This window comes from Ahaetulla prasina, chromosome 1, assembly GCF_028640845.1.
Source record: "Ahaetulla prasina isolate Xishuangbanna chromosome 1, ASM2864084v1, whole genome shotgun sequence".
In the NCBI taxonomy this organism is placed as follows: Eukaryota; Metazoa; Chordata; class Lepidosauria; order Squamata; family Colubridae; genus Ahaetulla; species Ahaetulla prasina.
The window spans coordinates 225,589,464-225,615,504 of record NC_080539.1 but is presented as its reverse complement, the minus strand read 5'-3'; the positions used below and the strand labels follow the sequence as shown (position 1 = coordinate 225,615,504).

Here is a 26,041-nt window from a genome sequence, read left to right as displayed (position 1 = left end):
GAAAGCATATTCTCTCCTTCTCTCTGAACCGAGTCTTCCAAGGATTCATGCAGGAACACAGCAGTCTTTCAAGATTTGCCCACATCTCACGTTACCATTATTTGATTTACAAATCCAGTGAGGGATACCAGTAAGGAAAGCTGCTTCAATATGTATGGAGCCTCACACTGCATCTTGGAGATGGTTCAAATAATTTTAATAGAGAACAGCCTGATGTTAATATTTCCCTACAGCATGTAAGCATCTGTCAGAAATTATTCCCATATTGATATTTCTCCCCCAAAAGATAGTACTAGAACAGGCTGGAAATGCCAACTATTACATTTAATAAAGAACTTTTTGTTTTGTTGCTCCTTCAATCTGACCTTTTTTCATAATTCCATATAAAATATTGCATACAAATAACCAATGATGGCAGATACTTTTTCCATTATATAGCAATTAGTTCAGCAATTATCTTTGCAGTTGCCAGAAAGATTGAAGGGATTGTGAATAGTTGCAAAACTATTCTATTTGTTTCCCTGAAAACAAAAGCTGTTATTATACCTATAGCTCATTAGATGTCTGTCTGTCTCCCTATCTACCATAGCATGTAACATTCCTAAGAGGAACAAAACAGTGATTACTTCCAAAGCTCTTGATTTATAATATTTACCCTAGACAGAGAGTGAAAGATAAATCATTCGGTTAAAATTAAGGTGCCAAATATGCTCCAATTTTTTATAACAAACAAAATTAAAGCTTTATTAAAAAAACACAATACACATACACACACAGTTCGTATTAATGTATTCAGCATCCAGGGATAGTTAAGGATATAAAAGTTTTCTGGTTTTATCGTGCTACTTTATAAAATCTGAGCACATCTATCTTGTCCATTTTTCTGAAGCTCCAATAGATTATCTATCTCTTTCTGAAGAGTTTTCAAAGTCAGACTTACACTAGATGGCAATCTTCGCTCTAAATGGGTATCTACAGATCTGTTGGGCTATTCCAATAAAAGGAAGGAGATGAACGTTGCAAACACTGATCTCTTAAAAAAAAACCTCTGGTGCATATGACTCTCCAACTAGATTTAAAATCTCGGTACAATATTTTCAAATAGAATTCTTGTATTACATTTCCAGGCCCACCTAAACCATTCATAAAAGCTTTCTTCTATGGTTAATTTCAAGAGTCAGTGGAACTAAGAGCTTCAAAAGGAAGCTCAAGCAACTTACATAAATGAGATGAGTGGAAACATCTATTTTGAGATTTGAAGAGCTTATAGCTCAGTTATTCACAAAAATTAACTCATTTAAAATGAAATTATTGCATTTTAAAGATAAATATATCAGTCATGTTTAGACAAAAGCGTTTCCACAAATACTGGTGTTTTAGCAGAGCGATGGTTATCAGTATAGATTATCCAATTTTTAAATATTAATCTTAAGTATAATATTTAACACTGATGTTTACCCATAATGAGTTATCTGAAATTTAACCAGTTAACAATGTTTAACATATATTAAGGTACCTCAAATGGGCTAACTTACTGAAATTGTCCCAAATTTGTGACCCATGATTCCTATGGAATTGAAATTTGGCAAATTTTATAACACGTTTTATGATAAACATTATCACAAAACAGTTTATGACATAATACAAAATGTTGTACTATATTTCCTCTGCTGTTGCTTTAACTGTGTTATACAGTTCAGCGTGGGCTATTTTCAATGCAGATACATCTCTGAATGTATCCCAACTTTTCCAGTTACAAGTTCTGTCATTGTTGAAAGCACTAAGGATTCCCGTAAGGATTGACCAAAAAGGTCACAGGTTATAATGTGTATCTGTATGTATATACACAGCTTGTTCATATGTATATATACAGGTTTCAGGTACTATTTAAGGTATCAGGCAGTGGTGAAATCTGAACCAGTTTACTACCGGTTTCCTGGCTGCACATGTGCGCTGTGCGTGCACATGCACAGTGCACACCACACACCAAATGTGAGGTGTGTGCCTGCGCACAGTGCACGCCAAAAGAAGGCATAGGGTAAGTAGAACAGTGCAGGGGGGAGGGTAATCAGCTGTGGCACGCAATCTTTTTTTTTACTTTCAAAAGCACTTTTTTTGCAACCCATTCAGCCGAATAGGTTGTAAAAAATGCTTTTAAAAGTAAAAAAAGGCTCTGACAATTGCGCGACTCAGCTGTGATTGTCAGAGCCTTTTTTTTACCTTTTAAAAGCATTTTTTAAAAGAACCGGCAAGCGGGCAAGCGGGGAATTGGGTGGGCATGGGCAGGGTGGGGCAGGGATTTTTGCTACCGGTTCTCCGAACCACCTGCCACCATCCCTACTGGATCGGCCAATCCAGTCCGAATCGGGAGCATTTCACCCCTGGTATCAGGGCAGAAACCAGTGACTATTAGTTCTAGTCCCGGCTTAGGCACAAAGTCAACTGATGACCTCAGACTGGTCACTATCTCTCAGCTATAGGAAGGAGGCAATAGCTAGAAGGAGGAAAACTTTGCCAAGAAAACTACAGTGACTTGTCTGGGAATTCTCCAAGAATCAGATGTGATTGAACAGAAGAAATCTATATATCCTCCAGTTATAACCACCTTTCTACTAAATATCATTGGACATATTTTAAGTCTTTTTTTTTTAAAGATTTTTTTTAAACGTACAAACATAAAAACATCTTCCATTCAAATTTCAATACAACGTGTCGATGTGTGAATTACATGTTTTGTGCAAACAACAATTATCTATCATTAACTTATTTAATCATCCATTTTATCATCTAACTTCAATCAAGTATTTTAATCAATTAATTTCTGAATAATCATTCTGGAACCAGTATTTTATCTTATCACCTTATTTTATCCATCATTTTAAAACAATTTTATCATTCATTTATATCCAAATTATTATCATGAATAATTTTTAATTTATTAAAAACTAAAATCTTCTTTATCATAATTTCCTTTCTAAACATTGGTAAAATAAGTCCCATACTTTATAAAATGGCTTATCTTCCTGTTCTCTGATTTCAAACATCAATTTACTCATTTCTGCACAGTCCATTATTTTCTTAATAATTTCATCTTGCAATGGTAATTTCTCATTTTTCCAATTCCTTGCAAATAAAATTCTAGCTGCTGTTATTACATTCACAATCAAATATCTCAGTTCTCTAGTATAGGTTTCAGGTATAATTCCCAGCAGAAAAACTTCTGGTTTAAAGTCTATATGTTTCTTTATCATTTTCTCCAACCAGCTAACTGATGACCTTGGACTAGTCACTTTCTCTCAGCCATAGGAAGGAGGCAATAGCTAGAAGGAGGAAAACTTTGCCAAGAAAACTACAGTGACTTGTCCGGGCATTCTCCAAGAATCAGAGGTGATTGAACAGAAGAAATCTATATATCCTCCAGTTATAACCACCTTTCTGCTAAATATCATTGGACATATTTTAAGTCTTACAATAAAATCCGTGCTGCTTCATTAATCGGCTTGTTATACATAATACTGTCTGAGAGATAAATCATTCTCATAAAACATTCAAGGGTCAACAGACTTTTGGAATTATCAGAATATAAATCCTATACTTGCTCTAACTTTACACTGTAGCACAATAATGGTTCTCTATAGCAAAGATACTTATGGATTTAATTGGATTTATTCATTTTAATAAGGTCTAGTTGGCTTTGTAGAGTGTTACATTTGGTATATATAATCTGAGTGGGGTTTTTATGATAATTTCATATAATCTGCTGAATGATGGTGACTCAGAAAAAAGTAAAAATAAATATAACGTTGAATTTGATCCCCTGCTAGGATTCCAGATTATTTATATATTTTAAAAGGAAAGGACCCCTCCAGTCTGGAATTTTTGAGTAGAGTTACTGTTTGAAGGCTCATAGTATCTACTCTGCATTGTTCACCTATATAGCCTCTGGGTTAGTATCTATGGAAGTTGCTTTCATTTTCCATGCTGCTACCATATCAAGCAGCCCTAGAATCTTTTTCCATTAAAAAAATAATGTTCTATGTATGTGGGGAGAGAGACAGACTGTATGAATAGGTGTCAAGCAATCTTGTATGTTTGTTTCCTTACTTCTAGGTTTACTTTTTTGCCTTCATGAAGGGGAGAAGATGACCGATTCCTATGAAGATAATATTATTTGAAAAATTACAGAGGCATTCCATTCTACTTAAAGAGCAACTAAATGATAATTCCTGCCAGGAGTGAATACAAATCCCCCAAATAATCAATAACAACTCAGTCTTAGGGCATGTGCACTTTTCATTGTGGCAGAACTAGACACAGGTGTTAAAATTCAAACTAATCAAATTCAGTCTGTTCATGTGGGCTATAAGTTGGTGAAGCAGTTTATTTTATATGACAACTGCTTTCATAGTGTCAAAACCTATATTGATCAAGGCAGAATGTGAAGCCTATAATACATGCTGCAGCATTATAATGCTGATCATAATAATATGTATTAATGTGATATGCATAATCTTAAATGAAGCACTCTAGCAGTAGTATAGACATAAGCATAAAGTCCAGTGGTGGGATAATTTTTTTTTACTACCGGTTCTGTGGGCGTGGCTTGGTGGGTGTGGCAGGGAAAGGATACTGTAAAATCTCCATTCCCTCCCCACTACAGGGAAAGGTTACTGAAAAATCCTCATTTCCTCCCAATCAGCTAGGACTTGGGAGGCAGAGAATAGATGGGGCGGGGCCAGTCAGAGGTGGTATTTACCGGTTCTCCGAACTACTCAAAATTTCTGCTATCGGTTCTCCAGAACTGGTCAGAACCTGCTGAATACCATCTTTGATAAAGTTCCTCTATAAGGTATTTGCTGAGCCTGTCAGACTTCTAACATTATTCAGAAGAGGTGCTTTGGAATGATTAGGAGTTGAGCTGCAGCACCTTTTTAAAACAGTCATGTCTTTTTTCCGATTTCTCTGAAAAGACTGGACAAAAATCTGTGATTGCTTTAAGACATCAACAATTCGAGCAGCTGGGCCTTTATGCAACTTATTAAATCAATTACATTATTTTCCAGGTTTGTACAAAAGTCTGAAAACGAAGACTTGGGTGCTTTAAAGAGATGCTATACTCACACACTTCTCAAGGGACACTTTTCTGAATTATTTTCAAAGCATGGGCAACCTAAATGTTTACTACAACTGTTTCCAGTTACAAATGTACTAAAAGCAATGTGAGCAATCTGGAAGATCTTAAGCAAATGGCTTCTCTTTGCCTGCTATAAAACTAACAGTAAGGAGTTTTGCCTGCTGTAATATCTTGGAATATCTGAAATTGTAAATAAGAGTTAACAGCCCTTTTCTAATGTAAGGACCAACAAACATAGAAAAATCATTGAAATCTTACAGGATTACCAAAATCTTGTGAAATATGATCATCTCCTTGCCAAGGTGAGAGAAATTTGGCATTTTTGTGAGATTGAAGCTTTTATAGTCTTTAAAATGTATAATTTATGAGGGGTCCAAAGACAACACTTGACCCTTTGCAGGTGGTTGCACTACCACCAAGATTCCCAAAGTGCATTCTGGACAAAGTTAAATGTAGTTCACTTCATAGCCACATGAACAAAATAAGAATGAAAAAAACTTGATAATCTGAGCAAGCTGGAAAAGCAATAAGAACGCTGCATGTACAGGGCTCAACTAATTATTTACAAAATTTATATTATACTATATCATATTAAATGTATTATCATTATATTATATTATTATACCGCCATATCTGTAAAAAACAACTTCATCTGCCATCAAAAAATATCTCTTAGATATATTTGGAGAAATCTAAACTGTTCATGAAGCAATATAAAAAATGAAGGTCTCAGAGAAAAAAACAAATCAGCCAAAAAGTGCCAGTGTGCATTAAAAATTGCTTCCACATATCCTGGGATTCAAGCCAGGAAAGCAAAAATTATTCTTTTAATCCTGAATATGTGTACTATCTCTATAAAGGTAGTTTTAGAAATGATAATAAAATTGCAGTCATGAAATTTTCTTATTGCCATTCTTTTCTCCTCTTCTGAAAAATCTGGTTTTAATGTTTCACAAGAATAAATGCTGGGTTTTTCAGAACGGAGTACCATTATTTTTGTCTCCAAATAGACGTATGATTGCTTTTTTCCTTCACCAGTGAATTCATTTGTGAAAGAAGAAATCCTTTGCATCCACTAATCATATTTATTTCAGTGAGTCTTGAAAAAAGTGATAAAGGCACTCCTTCTAAAAAAAGGGATTATTTACAGTCAACCTTCACCCTCTCAAACAAAAAAACAAAAAAAAGTCACATAAAATAAATCTCTACACTTTACCTGATTTTTTTTTTTATAACTTATCGGGCAATAAAAACACTGAACTGTATTATGAGAGCCCGGGAATCCCATTCTGAAGACTGCTTTTAAACAAGGCATCTGACCCTTAAAATGTAAATGATGTTTAGTAAATAATAATAATAATTTCACTTAATAGCTCCCATTGTGGTAATGGCATTCTGAGGAGCCATATAATACATGCTGTTATTTCAACGATCCTCCTTTTCATATTTTTTCTCTCTCAAAGGCTGCTGATTGCTTGCCTTCTGGATTCTGATTCTCAAAGGATCAGAAAAAGGAAGGCTAATAATGCCAACAGACTTCCTGAGACCCACTTCAGGCGTTTGCCCCTATCTCTGCTACTGGGCATCAGGCTCACTGTTCTCCGAAGCAGTTTCTGCGATGCTTCATTTGCTTTGTGCAGGCATTACCCCGGGAAAGCTTATTTGGTGCATTGCAGCATACCTTTGCTGCTGCATTGCAAACCACTCTGGTCTTTGCCACGGTTGCTCTTGACAGCAAAAATCTGCCTCTCGCTGGCTTCTCTGCTCTCTCTCTCTCTCTCCATGAGAGTACAGTAGGCATATGCCTGCAAGCATGCTCTTCATAATAGGGTCTCTTTTTTTCGATGGGGGGGCGGGGGAAATGGGGCGGGGAGACTTAACATGGCTGTGAGGAAGTCAAGAGTTTTCAAAGCTGCAAAATATACTGGCCTGGCTGATATCCACTAAGCACTCATTAATCTCTGTAATAATCCTTAAGACTGCTTACAAGGGTATAATGTATCCAGATCAATTAACGTTTTAAATATATTAAAGCATTTAAAGCGCGCAGGCGCGCACGCATACACACACACACAAACACGCAGACAGACAGATTGCATACTTTTTCTTTCTCTTCAGCTCTTTGAAGCCATTCTTTCTCTTTCCGAAACTTCTCCTTTTCATCTTCTTCTTCTTTTCTTCGGGCGGCAATTGCAGCTTCCAGCCGGGCAGCCTCCTCTTGCTGAGCACGCCACAACAACACCTTCAGACAAATTGAGATGATTGCCCTGTTTAGTCAGCAACCCCAAAATTTCTATTTGCTCATGTTTTAGAAGTTTGCCCCAACCCACTAGTGGGAATACAGCCCAATTCACTTTGGGCAAACGTTTCCATGTTTGACGTTTCCCTACCATTCCTGACAGCCACCTCTTGACTCTTTTTATACACCCGGCACAAACTTATAACAAAAAATGGTGGGTTTAGACAGTTGCAGCTATCATCTTCACCTTTTTGACCACCCACTCCTGTGCCTACCTCCATCTCTTGCTAACCTGCTTTCTCATGGTAGCAGGCGTGTTCTGGAATCAGGGAGTGAAGCCTCTGGTGGCTCAACAGACTAAGACAGTCTGTTATTAACACAGCTGCTTGCAATTACTGCAAGATCAAGTCCCCCCAGGCCCAAGGTTGACTCAGCCTTCCATCCTTTATAAGGTAGGTAAAATGAGGACCCAGATTGTTGGGGGCAATAAGTTGACTTTGTATATAAATATACAAATAGGATGAAGACTATTGCTTAACACAGTGTAAGCCGCCCTGAGTCTTCGGAGAAGGGCAGGATATAAATGCAAAAAGAAAAGAAAAGAAAGAAAGCATTTGAGTATAGTATTCTCACAGGATCACCCTCGGTGTGAAGGACATGCCAGCTACCTGGCTAAAGCAAGAAGGCACCTCTTTAAGGCAGCAACAGTGCAGGTAGTCCTCACCTTACAACCACAATGGAGCCCAAATTTCCATTGCTAAGCAAGGCAGTGGTTAAGTGAACTGTGTCCCAAAGGTTGATAAGTTTTATAGTCATGTTCAATCTGAAATTGACAGAACATGCAAGCAAGATGTGCTGTTTGTTGCTGGAGACTGGGATGCCAAAGTTGGAAATACTAAAGGGGAGACCGTAATTTGACTATATGGCCTAGGAAATTGAAATAAAGCAGGACGACTTCTCAACTTCTACCCATCCAATGATTTTTTCATTGCTAACAATGTCTTCAGATCTCTCAACGCACCATAGTAAACCAACAAACACAATCTATGCAAAGAATAACCCTATGAAATTATCAGAAACATCTCAGAAACAACTATCAGACTATTACAACCTGTTCTGTAGAAGAGAATATATGTCACTCAGAGCTGAACTACGGAATCCTTGGTTACTACATGGCATCACCATAGCACAGTAACTAAAGTCCTGCAAAACATCTTAGCCAAATCAAAAGATCCAACAGCCGAAGAAGGAAAAACAGAAGTCATCTACAACATATAGACTGTAGAGACTGTAAGGACCGTAACAGCCATGATGTAAGATAGACAAGCAGAAGATTAGCAGAGCACATCCAGAAACACCAACGCACAGTCAGAAGACATGATAAACTTCCTTAATCTCAGAACACATGGATAGACTCAATCATAGCTTCAACTGGTAAACTGTGAGCATCCTAGACTAAATTGAAAATTATTACAGAATTCCTGGAAGTTTGACATCCAAACACACCAGCCATCAATATACACATAGAGATAAATCACATTTACATACTATTCAAAAGAGAAAATGAAAAAGCTAAGAAACAAACAGAACACATTCTTTCAAGCATTCTACACCAAGATAAGCAGGAATTAATACCAGACAATTAACCAAGCAGAAAACAATACCTTAATAAAGGATCTACAAGGAAACAAACAATTAAGCAGATAAACAATCAAGGAGAAAACAATAGCCTAATCAAGGAACTACTAAGGAGAAAATCAACCTCCATCAACACTGGCAGGGAACAATCTCCATACCCATTAACACTGATGATGTTATCCAGTCAGGTACTGAAACAAGCAAGCAAAAACCAAGTTCATAGAGCAGCAAGAAATTCACAATTTGCTCCTATTCTCTTCTATTGGTATAAAGAAGTATTGAAGAGAAATCAAATTCTACAACAATATTTCAATGAAATAAGAACTAAGAGTATCAGAAGTGAAAGAAATCTAAAGTTGGCTTATTTGATCAAAATTAAAATATCACACACACATACCTGCAAAGTTCTGTCAACCAATAGATTTCTTGCTGACCCCAGGATTGAAATGTTGATCTTTTAAGAGTTTGTTTATAGATAAGGTATAGGATATGGAATTAAGAGATATCTGTTTGTAACCCTATAGGAGGTGAGCAGTTAGTAAATTTATTTACACTTATTGTTATGACAGTTAGAAATCACTTCTTAATATATATATATTCTTTTTTTATATTATTTTTCTTTCTAGGAGTTTAGTTTGTATCAGTTTTTACTATTGTAATCAAAATTCTTAATAAAAGATTGATATACCAGGACAGTGAGTTAATATTTAATAAAATAAATATTGAAAAATGAAAAAGGTTTTCACGTAGAAATGGACCATGACTGGCTATGAAAGCTGAAGAACAGGGGGAGGGGAGGATATTTAAAGAGCTAAGAAATAGTTAAGATAGAAAAAATATAGTGCTACACAGGAACATAGTCATAGAAATGTATTCATTAAATAAGATATCAATAGTTGTGAACTTATATAAACAGCAGAATAAAATCGGTAGGAAAATAGAAATGAGCATAGAATTTGTGTCTGTCTTCTGCTCCATATTAAGAAAAACCAGAACAAAATCATTTATAACAGCTAAGACATGGCCAAGGGCTGACTGTGAAACAGACCATGAACTTCACTTGTACAAGTTCCAAGTCAAGCTAAGGTGAAGAAGAAAGTCACTCAATTTACATGGCATAATCTTGAACATATAGCCATTATTTTCAGAGAACATCCTGAATTACTTTGAAGATCTGAACTTCACTGATAAGAAAATGGAGCAATTGTTTGATTATGTTCCATCAAGTCAGTATTGATTCTTAGTGACCCACATAAATAGATTTTCTCCAGGAAGAGGAACTGTAGACAAAAGTTGTTAAGAATTAATATTTCCAAAGAAGAAGAAGCAAACTGAAGTCAGAAAAAAACATGGAAACTACCAAGAAGAGAAGAGAAGCCAAAGCCATAAAAGACAAAGATATTAGAAAGGAACTAAGAGAGCTACTGAATTAGAAAATAGCAGTAGTACAATGACATCTAAAAAGATACTGTAAATGAAAAGAGAGAAATAAAAATAAGGAAAGTCTTCCAAAAGATCTCTGGACTCAGAAGGTGATCCAGCCTTGAGCTGGTACTCAAGTCACAATGGACAGATAATAACTGATTCAAGGGAGATCAAAGTAAGAGGGAAGGAGCTTACTAAAAGTATGTAAAATAGAGATGTCAACATCCATGATACCTAAAAAAACATTTCCTACTTACATGAATAGAAGAGTATATTAATTCAGCACTCTGATCATTTCCAAATTAGAAGACTACTGGAATATCTAAAAAAATATGGCAAGCAATAGAAGAAGAATTTACAAGGTTTCTGAATAAACTATGTCATCAGATGTGGGAGAACAACACAATCTGATGAACAGATTGGAATAGGTCAGTCCACATGCCAATACCAAAGAAAGAAGACTTAATAGAGTCTGCAACTATCATACAATATCCTTAATTTGACATGCTAGTAAAATAAGACTTAGTACTATTTAAAAATATTAATCTAATCGACTTCCAATGTAGATTAAAATTGCATGCAGAAAGAAAGATCCCAAATGTTGAAGCTAGTTTTAGAATAGACCAAGGAACATTAGATATTATTGCTGACATACCCTGGACAATTAAGAAAGCCAAAGAATACCAAAAAGAAGTAAACATGTGCTCCACTGATTATAGAAACTAATAAACAGTATCAACCCTATCATGCTGTGGAATGTCCCTAGGAAAATGGAATCCCAGTACATCTCATTGTATTCATACAAAATCTATACATGTCAAGAAACCACAATTCAGCTGGAACATGCCGAAACAGACTGGCTGCAGGTCAGCAAAAAAAATGAGACAAGACTATATATACCCTGCCTATTTATTCAGCCTGCATGCTGAATATATATTGCGGGAGCAGAAGTATTAGAAAGATGAGCATGATTTTAAGACTGAAGGAAGAATATGCTGATGACACTAATAGATGAAAATGGAAAACATCTGGAAGTTCTAGCCATAAAAGTCGAAGAATGAAAAATGTGACTAAGACCAAACTAATGACAACAGATGGAGCAACCAGTCTTAGAATTGACTAGGATGATACTGAAGTAGTGAATAGCTTCTGCATTTTAGAATCAACTATCATCAAAGGAACCAGCAGTAAAAAATATGTCACAGACCAGTGCCCACTAATGTACCAATGATGGCCTTGGAAAAGGTAATCAGAAGTTGAGATATGTTTATACTTACAGCGATCAGATTCATATGGGCAAATTAGGCACTCTATGGAAGTGCCATATTGGAAAGAGAATTGATGATTATCATCTTTAGTATTGGAGAAGACTCCTGAGAATACCATGGATAGCGGGTGGGGGGGGAGAAATCAAACAAACAAATTGCTTATATAACAAAAAAATTAGAATTCTCATTCAAAGGGCAAAATATCAGGCTTAAATGATAATATTTTAGACATATTATCTGAAGACCTGGCTCTTTTGAGAAATCTATAACACTGGGAAAGGTAGAAGGAGAGAGAAAAACAGAATGACCGGCAGCAAGATAGATAGACTCAATCATATCAGCAAAGGGTGCACCATTAGCAGATCTGAATGACCAGGTTGGGGATAAACTGCAAATATAATCTTTCCTGGATGCAAATAGAGACAATTTTGTATGCAGAATACAAACCAAACTGACCAAGCAGTTCCATTAGAAAAAATAATGCATTATGTGCTGCTTAGGGCATTTGACTGTGCCGTCTTGAGAAGACAGGTGGGATAGAAATCAATCATCAATCAATCCAGGGGTGAAATCTAAAAATTTTCCCTACCGGTTCTGTGGGCGTGGCTTAATTGGTGGGCGTGGCTTGGTGGTCAGCTGACTGGGTGGGCGTGGCCAATAACAATAAATAATAAAAATAATAAACAAAGTATAAAAAACAATAAGAGGTACCAAAAACTTTCACACTTTACACACACACAACACAACACAACTTACTCACACACAATGTAAAGGCAGCTGCACTTCACACTTCACACAGCCACAAAAAGCTCAAAAACCAACTTTCACACTTTACACACACACAACTGACACACACATACACATACACACACACACACACAAAATGCCACATGCAGCTTTCTGAGATTTTGTGTGTTTGTGTAGTTAGAGTGAAACACTACAGAAACACACCAAATCTCAGAAAGCTGCACAAATATTTTATTTTATTATTTTATTTTTTAATTTAATTTTATTTTTTTAAATTTTATTATTTAATTTTATTTAATTTTATTTTATTTTATTTTATTATTTTATTTATTTTATTTTATTTTATATTTTATTTTATTGTGGACTTCAAATCCCAGAGTTCCTCAGCCAGCAAAGCCAGCCAGTTGATCACTGAGGAAATAGATTAGCTGAGTGATTGATTCTGTCTGGCTGAAACTGAAACTGCTTTTGGGCTGTGGCCATACATTCATCAGTAATCAGGTAAGTGCCTTAGAACCTCTACTCTTACTTGTAGAAAACTTGTTTTCTACAAGTAAGAGTACAAGTAAGGTTCTGCTGATGAGGAACTCAGGTGAGATCGCCAGAGGAGACTTTAATTATTTTTTTAAAAAGTTTAAAGTCTTTGTCGATCTCAGCTGAGGGGCGGGATCCTCAAAGGCTTTTTTTTACTTTTAAAGGCATGTTTCGGCTGAAGCAAAACCTTCTTTTAAAAGTAAAAAAAACAACCCTCTGCTGATGGTGAGGCTCAGCAGAGGCAGGGGGGGCGGGGGCCAGGGATTTTTGCTATCGGTCCTCTGAACCAGCAGCCACTATCACTACTGGATCGCATGACCCGGTCCGATCCGGGAGCATTTCACCCCTGAATCAATCAATCAAAAATAATAACAATATCTAGTTACCACCACTCATGGAGCAAACATATCTGATAAAAATGGAAACATTCAAACCGTATCAATTTAAAGAATCTGACGATTATAATTAGAAGATAAGGGTATGAACGCAATGGCTCCCTCACTCCACCCATGGCTTTTCTGTCACTTTTACACTTCACGTGAAAGACCTGATTCTGCTCAACTGCTCATAATTAATAGAGTTTATCTTAATTAGGGTTCACAGTCATCTGGACCTCTGTATCCAATGCAGCTACATTTCCAATTCAGGGCTTCCAAAGTCAGAATCCACAACAAAATCTCAAACCCTCACACAAGGACTAATGTGTTTGGCATTGACAAAATGTTCTCCTCTGTGCTAAACAAATCCCAAGACTAAAAATTGATAAATTGATTGATAAGTTAATTGATAAATTAATTGATAAATGCAAGAAGCATAGTCAACAAATTACCTGAACTTATCCTCTTATTAAACAGTGGCACATTCGATATCATTTTTGTTTGTGAAACATGGCTGAACTCATCCCTTCCTGACTCCATTATCTCAAACAAAGAATATCAAGTTCATCGATCAGATCGTGAAAACCGAAGAGGTGGTGGAGTGGCTATCTTTTACAAAAAGTCACTGAATCTAAAAAATATCCAAGTAGCACATAAACTCTCTCTTCCTGAAACTATTGTATGTGACCTATCACTTGACACTACTCTTCGATTCTTACTATGCTACAGAGCCCCTGACTATGACATTACCCATGCAAATATGCTAAAAAGCTGAGTCTGTTCAGAAAACATAACTTGCCTACTTAACCGATAAAACTGTATTTAATTACAAGAATGCAGTTGCTTAATCTTCTGGGTTAGTAGACTGCATGTTAGTCAATACTGCAGGCCTTACGAAGAGATACCATTTGAAAATCTGAACAGGCACTCACTCTGTAACATTGGTTATGTTTATTTACAATTTGTAACCCTGAATAAAACATATGAAAATTGTGCTGAAGGTCATCGTGTGAATTTTTACCTCAAAATGCCTCCCCATTACTTGTGAAAGAATCCAAAGTCGTCAGAAACCTTCCACTGGGATCCAGCCAAGTGGCACCTTGTCTGGAAATTCCTTTCAGGTTTAGAACCAAAATGGTGCATCATGAGGTGGTTCCAGAGCATTTTCAAGGTTTACACTAAGTGTTTAAAAATATGGTCATGGAACTGAGGCCTCCATCAACCTGAATGGAAAATTTGAAACAGGTAAGGCTTAGGCACACATGGGTTAAAACTGCCGAGCAAGATCATATCCAGATTTTGGCGCTGCTGTTGCTATTATCTTTTGGCAGTTAAAATTGCATAAAAATAGCAATTTTATATAGCAGGGTACTTTTAAAAAAATCGCTATTCTTTATCATTTTTGGTTATAAAACTAAGGATTATTCCTTTCATTTTATTACCTACCGCATGCAAGTAGTTTTCCAACGAAATATATAACTGGCTATCTAGCTTCCAGACAGAAACAAAACACAGAGGAGGAAAATGGAAAAACACTATATAGCAAAGCTTATTTTAATTATGATGCAGGCAGTAATGGAAAGTACAACCTAGATAACTACATTGCTACTAGGAATGAATCCTTAAACTTCTAAGTATCCACTCTCCTTTCTCTCACTCATTCACAAATGCACAGTTAATCTGTAATGGACATTTATAGTTAAGCCCAATGACCAAACAAAAATACTACTCAAATTTCAATGTCAACTTAAAACAAAAATCAAAAACATTAAATTACATTAAAAAGGCCCAATCTCACAACTCAACTATTAAGCCAGTGAAATCAAGGCTGGACAACTTTGGCTAGCCAAATGGTATGTGGTTGTACTCCCCAAAATGAGTTGAATTAAATGAATGTTTAAAATCAATTATCCCTAGATTTAATGAATTTTTAAACAATTAGTATGTTTACTCTTTGGGCCAGTTACATTAAGAATTATCTCTGGATAATAAAGAGGTTACACCTACGGCTCTGAGGGAATGTGCAGGTTACGTTCATCTGAGTTATACAGCCATCACTGTTTAGCTATAACTTGTAATATATTCTGTGGTATTCAGAGATTCTGGATTCAGTGATTCAGGTAGTCAGAAGCAATTAAAGAGGACTCAACTCAACCTGTGGACTGCATAGAGAAATTCTTATCTACGCAACCTGTCTCTTGTAATAATCCTAGCTCTTTCAAGGGCATTCCAGTAATCTCTTTGATCCTACCTATCCACTTTATCTGTTGTCTTCCCCTTCTTCTATTTCCCTCAACCTTGGCAAGCATAATAATTTTTTCTCTCATGCTACAATACATGCACACGAGAGTTTCTCAAGAGAGCAGTTGGCCTGTATTTGGTCCAGGTCTGATTGATAAGGTAGTTTTTGTTTTTTTGCAGTACTTATTAGTAACTCTCTTCAAATCCACAATTTGAAAGCATATATCTTCTTTGTCTCCTGTTTTTGTACTGTCTAGCTGACATATACTACACTGAAAAAAAAATCATTGATCTTTGCTGTCATTAAAATACCTGTGAAAAAGTCTGTAGTCACCAAGGTTTTGTGGTGGTTGATTGGGTGCTTATACATTCTAGAGGAGATACCAAGGAGTGTAACACAAACCAACTCTTATGTTCTAATGCTATACTTTGCTTTTCTGATAACACATTGGGAATAGAAGCAGTTATGATTTTCATTGGAGAAGAAAAAGCAGATACGGAATTGGCAAAAAGGGGGAAACCTAATAAATACCATCAGAAGGATCCTGAGTGAAAGATCCTGAATAATGGAAGATTTATCTGGCAGCTGAAAGTACTACAAAGGATTTCAGGTAGTCCTTGCTTAACAATCATTCATTTAGTGACTGTTCAAAGTTATACTGGCACCGAAAAAAATAACTTAAAATTTGTCTTTGCGCTTATGATTGTTGCAGCATCCCTAAGGCTGTGTGATTGTAATTCATGAACTCAACAATTGTGCATTTACAGTATCCCATGGTCGAGTGATCACCACTTCCAACAAACAAAGCCAATGTAAAAACCAGCAAGAGGGTATGAGTCATGGACACATGATGTTTCACTTAATGACTGTGGGTGATTTGCTTAATGACTACAACCAGGACTATATAAATAAATATGTTTCCTCTTATTTGTTGTTACATTTCTACTCCTATATTGTTTTAATGTTTGATAACTTTGCTTTGTTAACTTATTGTTTTGAATCCTCTTTGTCAGCTGACCTGTTGAGTAGACAATTGTTGATTAAACAATTGATAAAGAAAAAGAGGTAACAGTTTTCCCTGTTCAGTCTTGTCTGACTCTAGGGAGTTGTGCTGATCTCTGTTTCGTAGCCAAGGTAACCAGCACTGTCCAAAGATCTTTCTGTGGTCATGTGGCCAGCATGACTATATACCAAGGGGCATAGAACACAGTTACCTTCCACCAAAGTGGTACCTATTTATCTACTTGCATTTGCATGCTTTTGATCTGCTAGATTGGCACAAGCTGGGGCAAAAACAAGAGCTCACCCAGTCATATGGTACTTGGGTCTCGAACTGCCAACCTTCTGGTCGACAAGCCCAGCAACTGAATAAGCAAACAAACCAGCGATTGGGAAAAGACCAACCAAAATGTTCAAGGGTGAAATCTGGGGGTCAAGAGTACTGAAAAAGAAAAACACATCAGGCACTCTTCTAGAAGCCATGGACAATAATATAGATTGAAGAATAGATGTTGAAGGTTTCCCTCTCTGACATCACCAATGGATCAAATTAAACAATCTCCTGAATTATTGCATGTAGCCAATCCAAATTTTCTTGTGATTCCAGGCACTGTATAGTTTCTTGATATTGTATTTAGCATCTCTTGAAATTGGCTGTAGATTTTTTCCTCTGTTGCATTGATAACCGGAGCATAGAAATTGGAGTCCTAGTGGATAACCATCTAGATATGAGCCAGCAGTGTGCAGCAGCTGTTAAAAAAGCCAACACAGTTCTGGGCTGCATAAACAGAGGGATAGAATCAAGATCACGTGAAGTGCTAGTACCACTTTATAATGCCTTGGTAAGGCCACACTTGGAATATTGCATCCAGTTTTGGTTGCCACGATGTAAAAAAGATGTTGAGACTCTAGAAAGAGTGCAGAGAAGAGCAACAAAGATTATTAGGGGACTGGAGGATAAAACATATGAAGAACGGTTGCAGGAACTGGGCATGTCTAGTTTATCAAAAAGAAGGACTAGGGGAGACATGATAGCTGTGTTCCAATATCTCAGGGGCTGCCACAAAGAAGAGGGAGTCGGGCTGTTCTCCAAAGCACCTGAGGGTAGAACAAGAAGCAATGGGTGGAAACTGATCAAAGAAAGAAGCAACATAGAACTAAGGAGAAATTTCCTGACAGTTAGAACAATTAATAAGTGGAACGACTTGCCTTCAGAAGTTGTGAATGCTCCAACACTGGAAATTTTTAAGAAAATGTTGGATAACCATCTGACTGAGATGGTGTAGGGTTTCCTGCCTGGGCAGGGGGTTGGACTAGAAGGCCTCCAAGGTCCCTTCCAACTCTGATGTTATGTTATATGTTATGTTATGTTAAATGTAATTTATTTATTTATTTATCACATTTCTATACCGCCCTTCTCCGAAGACTCAGGGCGGTTTACAGCCAAGATAAAATCACACAGAAGCAAACATTAAGAGCATTATTAAAAATCTAATTCAAAATTTGGCCCAATAATTTAAAACTAATAAAATCTAAAATAAACCCTAATAAAACCACCCATATTAAAATTACGATTAGGCCAACCCTGCACGATGGAATAACAGAGTCTTAAGCTCGCGCTTAAAGGTCCGGAGATCAGGGAGTTGGTGTAGCCCCAGAGGTAACTCATTCCACAGGGCAGGAGCCCCCACAGAGAAGGCCCTCCCCCTGGAAGCCGCCAGTTTACATGGATGTTGCTGCATATCCACTAATTCTAATGCTGTTATTCATTGGGATGTAACTAAGGACATGGTTAGTGATATCCCTTTTCAATATCAATACAATTCTATTTCTTTAAACTGATCATTGTCTTATATATCAGATAAACATCTGAGTTAAAATGATCCAGCCTGATCCACCTGCAAATATTTATTCAATACTGGCATTATTTAGTACCAGACTTCCTTGCAGCTTTGGTCTGGTACATCAAAATCAGATATATTTGCTAGGCTTTACATTCTTCCTCTAGTGCCTTCCTGCCTGGCAGATTCATCATCTGACACCCAAGCTCATCTCCATACAATGTCCTTCCTTCTGAGTTGGATTCTAGAAATTTTTATTTAGGTAGGTTGGCATCACTCATCAATCACACTGTAAGCCGCCCTGAGTCTTTGGAGAAGGGCGGGATATAAATGTAAATTTAAAAAAAAATGTTGGGGATTATTTTTAGTTTTCCCCCTTTATTTTCAACTTTATTGGCATGGCTGACCCTATCAGGAGCTACTTTGTTGTTACTCTTTGTGGCTACCGGTGCCAATAGGTTTTTTTTTTTTAGGATTCAGAAACAATGAACTCAAGCCAAGATGAAATGTCAAAAAGAATTGTGAATAAATATGAATAGAGTTATGGATAAAAAGATATACCAATCTACATCCTTTCAGCTTACCAAGACTCTCAGATAGTCCCTCTGGAATCAACTGAAAGTTGTGCAGCACCCTTCTAGAACTTCAGGTCTACATTCAGATTTCAAGTGTCTGGGGATTTTATCACCTGTTCATATTTTTAAGGGTCAGGGAGTATAAATGATAACATGTGGAGATGACTTGCTAGCACATCTTATCAGTGTCTTGGTTATAGTTCACGCTGTTCCAGTGATATTTTAAAAAGGCATCTTCTCTAGTAGGACAAGCAGATGTTCTTATGACAGCCTGTCAACGGCTTGGGAACTCAGACAGGTGGCCCTTTCCAAATAATATTTTTATTTAAAAATACTGTTTCTAGTATGTAGCTACTGTTCCCCCTTACCAAGTTTTAGAGAACTCATGGTCACTTCTTCATCTTTATGGTAATATATAGAAATATAAATGAAAGGCACAAAAGGTGAGACAGATGTACAATATAATGATGCAATTTGCAAAGCTTCCTAAATCACTACCTCCATGTCCACACATGGAGGAATTTGCAATCCAAAACCTGGTATATATTGCCTCAGCTGGTTAAATAATTCATCCTGCATAGGTACAGCGTATCTTACATGAGCAAAGGAGTCCACACTATTTATCTCCTCAGGTATCTTCTAAAATGCCACTACAAAACGCAGAATTATCGGAACTCCTGATCCTCCCAATACGTTAAGGGTGGCAATCCCATAAGGATTTGGTGAGGCATACTATAAAATGCATGCATAGAGTTGCAAATTGGCTGAAAGACTAAGTAACTTAATGAGAATAATAATCTTTAAGAAAACATGCTTAGTTTAAAGCTGCAAATCAGCTTATGGTCACTGCAGATAAAACTGTGGCTGTCACATTGTTCCAAAATTGTCTCTGTGGATTGCCTTACTGCAATTCTGGTACATAATTCAAGCACCTATGCATTTTAATGTATGTTAGATAGACAGATACAGCACTCAAAGGACACCAGATATCAACATCCTTCATGCAAGAATATTGGCAATCTGAATTTAGTATTTCTGAAATTCATAAAAATGAGTTAACTCATGTTCTGAAAAAGAAATCAATAAAAAATGCTCCCCCCCTAAAAAAAATGCAGAGAGAATTCCAATGAAAATGTCAGCACAAGAAAGTAAGTGACTAGAAATAGTTTGGCTATTTTTCCACTCAGGAAGATACTGTAATCACCTATTTAAAACAGATAATCTACAGTGGAGCATGGAACAATAATAATGAAGGAACCATGATCAAACACAATTGTTATGGGGAAAATGCTCAAGCATAGGCTAGCAAAAGGCTTCACAATTCATTATGAGTCTCTCCCAATGGAAATTTTAACGCAAACCTTTGCTTTCAGAATTTCTAAATGGATACTGATTTCTAAAACAGCTTGTTTAAAGTATTTCTACTCTTGAAAACATTATTAAGATCTGGTCACAATCAAGCATCAATGTGTTTGTACACAAGCATTTTTGCAGGAAAACAGAGAAGCGTATTACTGAAACCAGTGATATATTTTCATAGAACACAGCAATAGTGGGTTTCAAAATCCACTATCGCTACTGTTTTGCTCTTGGGGGTGGAGCCTCCCGCCGCCACCGTTACCGCTTCACCCGATTTAGGGTGAACCGGTAGCAACCCACCACTGGAACACAAGCTACATCTTGGTTCCAGACTGCTCACAGAAGGGACAAAATTAGTAGAGTAGAAAGGAACAATCTAGTGGTAAGAAGGAAATGTGATACTAAAAGCTACTGCAAATTCATATCCTGAAACTGTGAACATTTCTGCTTATTGTAGTGCCAAATGAGCAACACACCTGAGTAGAAAATAGCTAATCATTCTGCAAAGAATTCTAAAAAAAATGATAGTTTGTATGGCTATTAGCAATTCAAACATCGGGCAAGTATCATTGTTTTTAAATTAGACCATTCAAGTTGCAAATACTGATGCAGGAAGAAAATAGATGTTTCAAGTGATCATTTGGGAAGCGGTTTTGATCTCAAAATGAGACATTTCAATTCTAAAACTGCTAAATTTGAATTTTTTTATACACCAATCAGATTTACAGATAACAATATTGAGTAAGTAATAGTTTGTGTTCTATCTTTAAAATTTGTATTATTAGGAAAAATGTAGGATTTCTGCCATGAATGTTAATTGTGTCATAATGACAATGGTATAATAATCTGTCATGACATTTTATTTGTTCATTCATTAAGTTTACATGCCGCTCATTTTGTCAAGAGGTGACTCTAGGCAGCTTACAGCCAATACTTTACATAATCTTGATTTCTTGGTTTTGTGGGATATATTGGTTTAACAAATTTATATAGCTGCCCATCTCCCTGAGGAACTCAGGCAGTGAACTAAACCACTGCCAAGTATATAAACTTGCTTTGCTCTTCTAAAGTGATAAATATTTATTAACAAAGTATATAAGTAAATAAGTTGTAGGGCTTTAGCAATGTTTCTCATTGCTGAGTCCAAAAGTATTCCTTACATGGTTCCAAGTTATATATTCAATTAATCATAAAATATAATGTAAGTGTTTAGAGACATATAAACTATGTTCAATGGAATTCAGAAGGGAAGAAAAAATCTTGTAGTAAGAATTCCTGAAAAGAATTTGAGTGAGTACTGGTTCAGAATATTTGATTAAATGCACTGATTTTAAATAAATATTTTCAGAAAAAAATGTTTTATGAGTTTCAGGTTAAGCGTAAAATGTAGAACAGTGATTTAAACCTAACTATAAGATTACTTTTTTCTCTTGCCTAATCTCTGTGAATATGTTTTCATTTTCTATTTAAAAATCAAACTGTCTGATCACACCACTTACTGGAATAGCGCTTTTTGTATAAGACAGTAATGAGTCCGCCAAAACTTCATTAATTATAATGGCTAGAGTTACCATTACATGGAAAATAAATTGAATTAATTGAGTTGGTGCTCAGGATAATGAAAATATATCTTGCATATTAAAGACTTTGGGACTCGAAATAGTTGGCTTTAGATGTATAGCTGGCCCTTGCAACCTGTTCCAGTATCATGCTAAAAGAATCTGTTATATCAAAAGAATGTTAATGTTAAGGATAATAATAGTCATGATAGAACTGTGATTATAGTTCTAGAATTATAATGTTATTTTTCTATAATTATAAATATGCCATAGGGGACCCAAGAGTAAGTCAGAAAATGGAAAGCTCACTACTTGTTTTTAACATGAGTCTTAATTGGAATTTTGAGATATGAACTCTATGGACATTTAGTTTCCATCTGTTAGAAAATGCAGTTAAAGTACAAAATGTTCTTTCCTAATTCAATCCTGAACTTTTAAAAAGTTGTAATTAAAATACAGTGCAGAGTTACTTCAGAAAAAAGAATGCTTCCAATTTTTTCAGAAGGAAAATTCAATTACACCTGGCACAGTAAGTGCGTTTATTCTGAACAAAATAACAGGAGTCTTGAAAATTGTGTTCCCTCTAGCATATTAGCTAAATAAACCAGGAAGGGATCGTTTTGGTGCTGGCCAACCAGTGGGGGATTGCCCCCAGTTTGGACTGGTTTGCAAGAACCGGTAGTGAAACTGGCAGGAGGCTCCACCCACTGACCCGGATGTCATGAGGAAACTTCTGCGCATGTGCAGAAGCGTGCGTGTGCAAAGCAAGTGCGTGCGCATGGCCCCATTGAGAACCAGTAGTAAAGGTAAGTAGAACCCTTACCTGTGTCCAACTGATATTTAACTTCTTTCTCTCAATCAAGCCATGATTCATTATTTTAGTTGAGCCTTGGCTTGTAACATAGCAACAAGACAGGCTTTCCTAAACTGAATGACACATAAACCCTTAGGGAAAGCACGTAGGAAATGAGTTCTGGAATTCTTTTCAGACCCTGTTTCATAGCAGGCGTCTGATTCTCTTCTGAGTAATGAAGCAACATATTACTATGTGTGGATGTGTGCATTCCTGTATGCATCCATTCCTGTGGAAGAACAATTTTCATAAAAATACTAAAGTTGAAACCAAGTACCCACTGCTTCATGTGTGATCCAAATCCATGTGCTGTTCCTTTGTCTTCTACAACCGACGGTTTAAAAAGAAAAAGTTGGGGTGGAGTATGACGCCTTTAGTCACCCAAACTTTGCCCAGCTATAAAAGATAATATTTATGTAATGCTCACTTTCTGTTGAACAGTTTCAGTCAGAAGAAGGTAGAATAATATGATCATTTTCAAAGACTCATTTGCAGGCTTTGAAAATTTGTTCTGGAACATTTGGGAGCTCACCAGAGATGATAATGGGCATCAGAGATTAGAAATCTTGTGGCCTGGAAGCCTGCTCATTCAATGTAGGAATGTGTCCAACTATTTATTTGTGTGCCTGGGCGTGCATGTGCGTACGTACACGTGTGAGTGCATACACAGTACCAGGAAGTAGGCTTTACTGTGTAAACATTCAGTGTGCTTTTTTCAACATTAAACAATCCTGATTGTTCAGCTAATATAAAAGCAGTACAGAATTGCTTCCCCCATAGCTCGTTTCACAAATGAGATCACATTTTAGCAAGGCAGCAATTGCCAGGAGCAAGCAGCTTTGGATGCCAGTTGTAATTAAAAATTTTACTTTCAAATATATTTCACAGTTTATACATGGCAAAAAGAGGATTTGCCAAGTGAACACAGATTGCTCTGCTACACAGAGGGGATACTTCTTCATAGTCAGTTAATTATTTGACTAGTGCCTACTGTAAGAACGTAATGTGCATTAACCATGACTAATTAAGGCAACAAATTATACATTGTGGTGCTAGATGTGTCAGTCTCATTCCAGGGTGAACCAAAACCTGCTCTCTGGTTGATAGGCAGAATGAAATAAAAATGGGGATAGCTGAAAGAAGTAAATAAATTAGGAAAAAACAAAACTGCTATTCTGTTTAACCATGTGCTTAAACTGACTTTCCTCCAAGACGAGGACTGTGCAAATGTTTTGGATTGGGAAAATATGAGATCGAAACCCAATATACTGGAGGACCACTAATTAGGAGAAAATTGATGCACAGTCCATGGTAAAAAGTCACCCAATCCAATGTTTTAATGAAATGTTTTATGATCTAGAGGATTAGATCCAAAACCAGAACCAGTCTTTCTTATTTTTTGGCTTTAGGAGAAGAGAAACCACTAAGTTCATGATGAAACATTTTCACGCTCCTGGTCCTCTGTATCATAGACCAAAGCTGTGATCTATAACTTGTATCACTCTGCTGGGTCTGCTGGTAATTAGGCATTTCCTCCCACATTTGCCAATGAGTCACTGTAACTGATTTTTCCAACATGAGACACAATTTTTCACTTTGTCATTTCTCCCACACTTCAAAGATTCCCATTAAATTCACAAAAGGTAGTTGAATTCTGGCTCACCAAGGATCTACTGTATTTATTGCAAAACAAAGCAGGACAGAGTAGAAACCTTCTCAATGAAAAGTGCATTTAGTTATAATTTATCTCCACTGCCCAAATGTGCAGAAAGTCAATTATATTACTGTAGAGACCAGTTCCGATTTCAGGTCCTTGCTTATTCCATGATAACATCATGAGGACCATGATGTATAGCCTAGAGTTCCCAAAAGTGGTTAATATCAATCTACAAGGATAGATAGGCCTCTCCAAGAGATCGATTCTATAGTTAATGTTATTGTTATTATCTATAGCAGGGGTCACCAACATTTCAGACCTCAGGGACCACTAAATTCATAATTTTAAATCTCATGGACCACTAGTATGATCTGCCTAATGACTGGGTGAGTGGGCATGGATAGGTGGTCATGTGACTGGGTGGGCATGGCCAAAACTCCTCCCCTCCCCTCCCGGGTCCTTAGGGCCCCAACAGGAAGCAGTTGTTGGAGCTAAGCAGTTGGCAAAACAGCTCAGTTCAAATTGGATCTGACCAAGGAGGCTCAGTAGAAGCACCTCACTGAGGACTAGGAACATAGGCTTTCCAAGCAGAGGGAAGACCTGTGGGAGTGCAAGGCCAGGTACAGGCACCTGGAGGCTCAGCGGGCTGAGATGGTCAGCCAGTTCCAGGCCATGATGCAGTCCCACTGGAACAAGGTCCTCCAGCTCTTCACCACCAGCCACACTTCCCTCCAGCCTTCACCCAAAGCCCCACACCAGGAGGCTGAAGCAGATTTCAAGTCGGAATTTCTCCCCCCCACAGACCCACACAAAAAGACCTCAAAGTGGGAAACTCTGTGCAGCAACAGAAACATTCATTTCACGTATCTGTCCCAGGGGCCGTAGTTTGAGGACCCCTGATTTAGTACAATATTAAAAATGCAAATAAGTTTTCTGTGGACCGCCAAAATTTTCTCATGGACCACCAGTGGTCCATGGATCACCAGTTGGTGACCGCTGGTCTAGAAGGCATAGGGAGTGGCCTTAAAGGACAGGATGAAGAGCCACCACCCGGGCAACAACCAGACAAGCCCATTCCAAGAAACTAATTTGAGAAAACATCTCAGACAAACCCTTTCTTAGTCCAAGGTAAAGCAAGGGAGGGGGGAAGCACATTCAGATTTGCAACATATAAAAGTAGTTTTGCCCTATATGACATTGGTTTCTTAGTATGGTCTATCTTATTGGATATTAAACCAATATAGCCAGTGATTTGTCACATACACAATCATTTTCTTTAAAATGCTACCGAATACCTCTCACCGACCCTCACAGAGAGGGACTCCTCAGGGTGCCGTCAGCGAGGCAATGTCGTCTGGCGACGCCCAGGGGAAGGGCCTTCTCTGTGGGGGCTCCCACCCTCTGGAACGAACTACCCCCAGGACTTCGTCAACTTCCGGACCTCCGGACCTTCCGCCGCGAGCTTAAAACACACTTATTTATTTGCGCAGGGCTGAATTAGATTTTAAATTTATGGGTTTTAAATGGGTTTTATTTTTATATTGTTTTAAATATTCGGCTTTTAGAATAAGTTTTTTAATTGTTTTTACTCTGT

At 37.1% G+C, this 26,041-nt stretch overlaps 1 protein-coding gene across 5 annotated transcripts in view; it reads right to left on the bottom strand.

Annotated features, from left to right (window-relative positions):
* The window catches only part of CCDC148 (coiled-coil domain containing 148), a 189,833-nt gene that overhangs the window by 26,687 nt on the left and 137,105 nt on the right, over positions 1–26,041 (bottom strand). For all 5 annotated transcript variants that reach the window (XM_058192293.1, XM_058192303.1, XM_058192314.1 and 2 more), the window contains one exon: positions 7,236–7,376. In XM_058192293.1, coding sequence (XP_058048276.1) covers positions 7,236–7,376 — 141 coding nt within the window. The remainder of the gene's footprint in view (positions 1–7,235; positions 7,377–26,041) is intronic.